The 8,014-nt window shown below is 53.2% G+C and overlaps 1 protein-coding gene across 9 annotated transcripts in view; it reads right to left on the minus strand.

Moving 5' to 3' along the window:
• MEIS2 (Meis homeobox 2) overlaps positions 1 to 4,865 on the minus strand; it is a 211,338-nt gene extending 206,473 nt beyond the window's left edge. For 6 of the 9 annotated variants that reach the window (XM_077127405.1, XM_077127404.1, XM_077127402.1 and 3 more), the window contains exons 1-3: positions 3,782 to 4,865; positions 2,183 to 2,415; positions 520 to 661 (exon numbers count right to left, since the gene is read on the minus strand). In XM_077127405.1, the coding sequence (XP_076983520.1) occupies positions 520 to 661; positions 2,183 to 2,415; positions 3,782 to 3,793 (387 nt within the window). In that variant the 5' untranslated portion in view covers positions 3,794 to 4,865. Of the gene's footprint in view, positions 1 to 519; positions 662 to 2,182; positions 2,416 to 3,196; positions 3,291 to 3,781 lie in introns of those variants that run through there. The other 3 variants (XM_077127403.1, XM_077127408.1, XM_077127410.1) reach the window with 3 other exon arrangements.
• Positions 4,866 to 8,014: the final 3,149 nt, after the last annotated feature.

Consider the following 8,014-nt stretch of genomic DNA (forward strand, 5'->3'; position numbering starts at 1 on the left):
ATCCTGGTCCTGGCCCCAGTAAGGGGTACCTGGGACCGCTAAGCTATAGGCGGCAACTCAAGGCCGTTCTCTGGGCCGGGAGCACCCCCTTATCTGGTCGTCCAAGAGGCTGGGGCTCCCTGCCTCCTCCCGTCGGTGCCCGGCGCGGACCGCACCGAGAGGCGCCCAGCTTCCTTCCTTCCCCGGCACTCCGGGCCCCTCACAGCCCCTCTCCCCAATTCTTGTTTAAGTAGCTGCAGGCGAGGGAAAAGGCCAAGCCCCAGATTAGGAGCAGGTCAACTTTAATTCGAGGGTCGAGCCCCTGTATTCCTGACTGGGGGGGAAAACAAACACCCACATTTATCTCCGCTTCCAATTCGCCTCCAGGCTCGGGGATGGGGAGGAGGCGTCGAGAGCCGACTGGGCCAGAGGAACAGATCGGGTGTCCCTGCCTTTTCCTCCTCTTTCATGTAAAGCTCTGAGGGAAGGGGAGGGGGAGTGAGGGGCTGCAGGGGGGTGAGTGGGTCAAGAAGGCTGGACCTGCTTGGCGAAGACCGCGATGTCCTCGTTGAAGGAATCGGAGGAGCAGACGTCTCCGCCGGCCACTCCGGGTTCCCGGGGAGTGCAGGTCGCCAGCTCGCACTTCTCAAAGACCAGAGCTAACAGAGGAAACAACGGGTGCCTAACGGGCAGCGCCACGCAGAGACACACACAGGGAGACAGAGTGCAGAGGGGAAGGAGCGAGAACTGTAATCAACAAGTTTGGAGGGTTTGGATTCCTTCTTTAACATAACAGGCACGCATCACACTTTACAACCCTTTCTCGGCCAGCCGATCCTGGCCCAGAAACAGAAAGGAAAAACGTCCTGACCTTTTCCTTCAGCCCAGAAGTCCCCCCACCCCCACCCCCGGCTCTGGTCAGAGAAGCCCCCTGGCCACTTTAGCCCGCCAAGTAAAAACAGCCTCAACTGAAACGCAAGGAAACATACGAGAAGCTCAGGGTTACCCACTCCCACCACCGCACAGGCCACCGAACCAACCCCTGCGACCCAGCCTTGACCTCCTAAGAAAGGAAAACCCTCTAAAATCAAAATTTGTTTCCGCTCCGCTTTTTAATAAGAATTTCAGAGGAGGCCGAAGCCTTCACCTATATACACACCCGGAATGATATTTCCTAAATCCGAGAAAGTGCTCTTCTAACCTCTCCACCCCCTTGCCTTATAAACTTGTTTGCTTTACTCCTAGTAAAGTTCGGGCGTGGGGGACAAAATAATAAGAATGTTGAACGCTGAAGAACCTCCTTCCAAAGACCACATTTCTCCCATGGTTGCTCCAGCCCAAAATAAACAATTCGAGTGTTAAAATTTGGAAGTGTGCGTGCGCGTTTGCCCTTTGTGTTCCTCCGGGCGGTTTCGCTGCACTTCGGGATGCTTGCGGCCTCTGGCCTCGGGGTTCAGTTGGGGTTTACCGACTGTCTCCTCCCCTCAGCATCCCGCCGCCTATCCCCACCTACCCTCAGTCTGCAGAGCCGGTGCGGTGTAAGTTTGCCACCGTGCACCCCCACCCCTCCCGGAGTTCTCTCAGAAAATAAAATAATTTCAAGCCCTCTCCTTTTCTCCCTCCAAGAGCGGCTCTTTGCAAGCAGCAGTCCCTTCCACCCCGCTGCACTTCAAGTTCTGCCCCCTTTATTTACAGAGAATTAAGGAGTGGGTGATTAGGACTTCCTGGCCGACAGAAGGAGCCCTGATCCCAGCTCAAGCTGCATTTACTGCCTCCCAGACCCTCGGTAGGAAACAGAAGAGAAATCAAAACAAAACAAAAAACAAAGTTGCTTCTCATCAGGAGGAAAGTTTCCCCTTCGTCAAGGCCTCTGTTAGGGGGCCTGGAAGGACCAGCTCTGCGCCCTTCGGCCAGGAGTCCTGCCCTTGGGCAGAAGGCCCTGGAAGGATTCTGAGGACTTGGTCACTCCGGGGCTGTGGGGTCCGGAGTGGAGGGGCCCTGGGGGTGGAGGAGGCCAAATCTTCCGGGGACTTTTAGCAGGCAGAAGAGCGGCCCCCCTTCACTGTCCTTTCCTAAGGCAAGTGGCTTTCCCCCCAAGCAGACATAACTCCCCACTTCGTCCACACCCTAACCCCACAGAGACAAATACACATTCGCACTCACACTCACACACAGTAAGCTGGGTCCGGGAAGGTCGGTTTACCCGTAGATCGCGTCCTTGTCCCGCTTCAAGGCGTCGTTGACAGCGGATCCCATGCTGGCCGGCATGACATTGGGGTGCGGGGCGTGTGCGCCGTAGTGCTGCGTGGCGTGGAGCGGCGGCCCGTGGTTCAGGTGGTGAACCGGGGGGATCGGCCGCGGCGCGTGAGGGTCTCCGTACATGGAAGCCGGCACCCCTACTCCGTCCATCCCGCCGTAATGGGGCAGCTCATCGTACTGTCAGAACCCGGCAGGACGGAAGGTGGTGGGCAGGAGGTGAGAGAGAGCCGGGGAGAGCAGAAAGAGGAAGAGAGAAAGTAGGCAGCGGGGCAAAGGGGGAATGAGGAGAGAAGTGGGAAAGGATCAGATGAGAAAGAGAGAGGGAGTCCGAGGGAAAGGAAAATAGAGCGGAGGAGAAGAGGGCGGGAGGGGGAGAGAGAGGGAGAAAGAGAGGGAGAGAGACAGGGAGAGAGAAAAGGAAAGAGTATGAGAGAGAGAGAGAATATGGTGCAAGAAAAAAAAAAAAACGGAGGAAGGAGAGGGGAAAATAAAAATAAAAGCGAAGTCAGAAAGGAGAAAAGTACCGAGCACGAGTTGAACATACAGAAACCAAACCAGCGAAAACCACGGAGTTTAAAGTTGTGGGGGGGGAATGTTCTTAAATTTTAAAATGAAAAAGTATGAACGAGGAGCAGCTTAGAGAAGGGAGAGGGCGGGGAGCTTAGGCCGGGGACCGAGGGGGTTCCGGGAGGCCCCGCTCGGTCGGGAGGCAGCAGAACCGCGGCGAGCCAACCAACGGAGAAGTGCAGTTAGTGTGCGGAGGAAGCCCCGATCCCACCCCTAACCCCCCTTCGCCTCCTCCAGAGGATCCAATAAATCAAAAGGCGAAATGAAACAAAATAAAGAAGAAAAAAAGCTAATAATCAGGACGAGATCGCCGAGGACGGGGAAAGGCTGGGACCAGTGCCTCCCGGGGGGCAGGGAGCGGAGGGTGGGGGAGGAATAACGTGAAAGTTACCAGAAACATTATTTAGCAGCGGATTCCCTGCGTCCTTGTCAATTTCAGAGACAAAACAAGCAGCCCAGGCTAGTCTAGGCGGCGGCGCAGCGGCTGCGGCAACGCGGCCCCAGCAGCGGCCCCGGCGGCGGCGGCGGCGGCGGCGGCGGCTCCTACGCAGCCGGTGCCCGCCCCGAGCCGCAGGAGCAGCGGCGGCAGCGGCGCGGCAGCGGCAGCGGCGGCAGCAGGAGAACCAGGGGAATCGCGCTGCTGGGGTAAAAGCTGGAGCGAGGCGAAAGCGTGTAACAATTGCACATACACACACACACACACAGCACTCACACGCACTCGCCGTCCGCCCGCTCGCACAGCGCTGGAACACGCGCGCCCAGACACGCACACACGCACGCACACACACTCGCACACACGCAGAGGCACGGGGGGGAAAGAAGCCGATGAATAATTTTGCTGCTTTTAAAAAAAATACTGGCCGCCATCATCAAGCAACCACCAGCAGCAGCAGCGTTGAAGGGAGAAGAGGCTTCGGGACAGGCCCCTCTTAGGAGAGGATTTATATCTAGGTAAGTGTTGGAGATTTAAACCTACCCTTTGCGCCATCAGTCTGCGCTCCAATAAACTCCTGGATGTGTCGTATATTTAATATCCCAGTCCGGATAAGAAAGTGATCTAGGCTGAAGAGTCCTTTTTTTTTCCCAGACCAAGGAGACTTCTCCCAGTTCTCCAATATGTTATTTTTAGGGGAAAAAAAGCCCAGGCAAGACAACGAAGAGTTTTTTTTTCCTTGTGATATTTCTTCTTTTTCTCTTTTTTCCTCTTCTTCCTCCTCCTCCTGATCTTCCTCCTCCTCCTCCACCTCCTCCTCCTCCCCCCTCCCCTCCTCCTCCTCTTCGGTCCTCCTTTCCCCCTCTTTCTCTTTTCTTCCCCTCAGTTGGAAAAAAAAAAAAAAAAAAAGAAAGAAAGAAAGAAAAGGAAGAAGAAAAAGAAGAAAAAAAAATTGTCAAGCCCCCGAACTGAAGGTTACGAGCGGCCCGTCAGCAGCCCACATGTAACCGAACTGTCGTGTTTCATGGCTTTTTGCCACTCCAGCTGTCAATCAAAGCCCGGAATGTCAAGGTAGTGAATGAATGATGGTTGATGATGATGAAGAGGAGGAATCTTTCAGACCGTTTTTTTTTTTCTCTTCCAGCAAAACTCCGCGAGGGGTTTCTGCTTCTTGATTTTTTTCCTCCCCCTCCCCCCCCTCTTTTGGCTTTGCCCCCGCGGTATCTATAATATGATCCTCTCTCGTTAAAGTATTTTTCAAAGAAAGCAGAGGGTAAAAAATCAAGAAAAAAATAAATAGTTTGCAAAAATTGGACTTCCTCCCCCCCTTTCCTGGTAGGTATTTTGTCTCTCCCTCTCTCGCTCGCTCGCTCGCTCTCACTCGCGCTCGCTCTCTCGCGCTCTCTTTCTCTCTCTCTGGGAGATGAGTGAGTGTCAGTAGGTGTTGGCAGGTTGGCTGCTGCCTGGCTTATAGAAGAGCCTCAGTTTGGCGGCGAGGGTCGGCGGCGGGAGAACGAAATGACGGAACCCGGAAGTCGTGGTGGCCATAGCCCGTCGTACGGCGGAGACACATCCCGGGAGTGGGGAGCGGGAGCGAGGAGGAGCGCGCCGCGCCGAGCCTCTGATATGCAGCGAGTGCGATCGGACTGCCCCGGCTGGGGAGGGGGGTGGGGGAGGGGGGCGGGGAGCGGGAGGGGGAGGGGAGGCAGGAGCCGAGCGGACCCCAGCAAATCAGTGAGCCTTCTCCTCCGCGGGGACGGCAGGGGGAGGAAGAGGAGTGTGTGTGTGTGTGTGTGTGTGTGTGTGTGTGCGCGCGCGCGCGCGCCCGCGCGCGCGCACGGGGAGAGTGAGAGAGAGAGGGGGAGAGAGAGAATGAAGAGGACAGGGAGAGCACAGAAAGGAAAACTGCAGAAAACCACAGGGAAAGTACGGTACAGCCTCCGATCTTTTATTTATTTTTTATTTTTTTAAAAACTTACTTCTAGTTCATTTTCCCATTACTTGGGGCTCCTGCCTAACTGAGTCGCGGCGGGGACGTTTGGCATGGCGCTCTTGCTTTTGTTCCTTTTAATTCCTCGGCCCCCGACTCGCTCTGCCTGCCGATGACCACCCCCCGAAGGCTTGCCGGTAACACCCCAGGGCAGCAGCCTCCGTTCCACAGAGGGTACCACCGCCGGGCTAGACTTTTTTTTTTTTTTTTTTTTTTTTAATGTGGCACTTTTTGCCCTGTGCAGATCCAGGACGTTTGTCAATACTCATTTTTTTTTTTCTCCAGGACAAGAAGAGACCAGATTAACTCTGGGCGCTCTCCCCGAAGGCTGTGCGGACAAGGGCCACCCGGGAGAGTCTTAGAAGGGCCGCGGCGGAGGAGGGAGGAAGGGAGTGGAAAGGCAGTCGGAAGGGTGCCGTTCGGACGTCTGATGCCCGATGTCGCCAACGGTGTGTGCTTGTGTACGTGCATGTGAGAGAGAGACTGGTGTGCGTCTCCAAAAGTGGGTTTCACTTAGAGCTGGGAAGCCTGGGGGAGAGAAGGCGGGGGTGGAGGGGGCAGTGGGAGGGAGCGAGGGAGAGAGAAAGAGAGAAGATGCCGTGGAAGGAGGAGTGGCCGGCGCTCCCTACCCAGCTTTGTTGTGGTCGCCCAGGGCGCAGCGGCCTCCGCGCGGTAACGTCTGCTAATGGCTCTGTTAATTACACCGGGGCGAATTCGCTCGTTCAGAAAGATGGGGTTGACTCCGAAAGAACTTTTCCAGAAAGAAAAAGGAGAGTGGGGGAAGGAAGGTAACTACCCCACACAGTTTGTGGACATTAGTTCTGGCCGGTATCTCGCCCAATCCCTGGCCCGAGTCGTACCGGGCCTTACCTCTCTGCGCGGCTAGTTTCCCCGCGGCCGTGCGTCAATCAAGCCGAGCCCGGAGCTGGGGGGCGGGGCCACGGTCACTCCGCGCGCGCCGTGTGGTCGCTCACGCCGCCCCCAGACTCTTGGCTTCCTGGCCAGGCGCTCCGAGGGTGCGTTCTCCCCAATTCTTCGCTCTCGTCCTCTTTCATGGTCCCCTGCCCAGAGAATCGAAAACAGATTGTTCCTCAACAGCAGCCTCCCTCCTCAACTTTGAACCCATTCTGGAAAGTAGAAAGTAGCTTGTCTTCCGCGCGACTGCCCCGATAGGGAAAGAAGGGGTTGTGCGTGCGCGCGCGCGCTTGTGTGTGTGTGTGTGTGTGTGTGTGTGTGTGTGTGTGTGTGTGTGTCAGAAAGAGGGAGAGGGAAGGAGAGAGAGAAATTAGGGAGGAAGGGTGGGATGGCTTTTTTTTTTTTTTTTTTTTTTTTTTTTGCCCCCTTTCTGTTTCCACTGCTCTCTTGTAAGCTTTCGGGCAACACAAAGTAAGCTTAGATCGCAGCTTGCAGAGACTTCAAGCGGAGTCAGAAATTTGGCCGCGTTTTAATAGGGCTGGGGAATGAGCTGCGGAGGTCAATAAAGCCCTCCAAAAATGATGAATGATTGAGCACCTGTGATGATGATAGTGATTACCAGAGCAATTAAACAGTTTGATTAAATGAGCCATCATAACAGTGATGTCTGCGGGAAATCTGCCCTCACATATAAAGAAAGGGCGGAGGGGCTGGCAGCAGCGCCGGTAGCGCTACGCCAGGGAACCGGGCTGCGGGCCGCCAGCGTCAGGAAAGGAGAGTCTAGCTTTCAGCCACTCTTTTGCCCGACGTCAAGCCTGCGAGAGCCTACGATTAGGACACTCGAATTTTGCAGGAAGGGCCCTTCCCCCTCTACTTCATTTTTTTTTTTCCTAGAAGAATTCCAAGATTAAAGACATCCTTCTTGCTTGTTGCTGAGTTGCTCGTCGTCATATAAGAAAAGGTGAGTAAAAAATAAAAGAAGACGCAAAAGAAGAGAAAAGTTTGTCTCCAGCATTTTTTAAAAATTGTAATTTCACGCGGCAGTTAGGCGAATTCACTTTTCAGTTTAGCCGGGGTGGAAAAGATGAGGAGGAAAAAACAATCTGGTTTCGCCGCGTAGTGTTTTCGACTTAGCAGAGATCTTGATATTGGTGGATCCAAAGAACCTGGTGCAGCCCAGCTGGCTGAGAAGTTTAAGTCAGTTTTCCAGTTTTTACTCTTCCGTTTGTTCTTATTTTCAATATTGGGTATTTATTGTCGCCAATAGGATTGTTGTTGTTTGAAATGTCCTGTTAAATAAGAGCCAATTACTTTCCTTAAAAAAAAAAAGATACTCCTAAATGTCCTTGATAAATGCTTCTTTTGTAAAGCTCAACTTCGCTCTATAGCTATTGGCCACAGAGTTTCAACATTCAACGTGGTTCCTCCTGCTTCTTTATCATCTCCTTTTCTCTCAAGTGATAATGTGAGGTGGGTTAGTGTCCCTACAGCCTTCACTTAGAAAGACCTCACTAGCATTAAAAGAAAATTGTTTCTTCTCTGGCTGTTACATCTGCATAACAACAATTCAGACCGATTGACGATTTCTACGTTTTCAAGCAATTGTTAAACTACTAATGGGTTGATTGTCCGTTGATAATCTTGAGTTTTACAAAAGAAGAAAAGTTTAGACTCGAATGTGTTTTCTTATTGTGGACGATGCAAAAAAACGTTTTTAAGTGAACGTATTCCTTTCTCTGTCAGTTAAGGATCTGTAACTTATTTTCCTTTTTATTCTTTACATTAAAACAAACAAGTTTGGCTAGGTGAGGAGAGAAAAACAGGAAATTTTAAGATATTGCCAAAGGAAGAAACCTTTCACCCCAAAGACT

Source organism: Tamandua tetradactyla, chromosome 14 (assembly GCF_023851605.1).
Source record: "Tamandua tetradactyla isolate mTamTet1 chromosome 14, mTamTet1.pri, whole genome shotgun sequence".
NCBI classification, from domain to species: domain Eukaryota; kingdom Metazoa; phylum Chordata; class Mammalia; order Pilosa; family Myrmecophagidae; genus Tamandua; species Tamandua tetradactyla.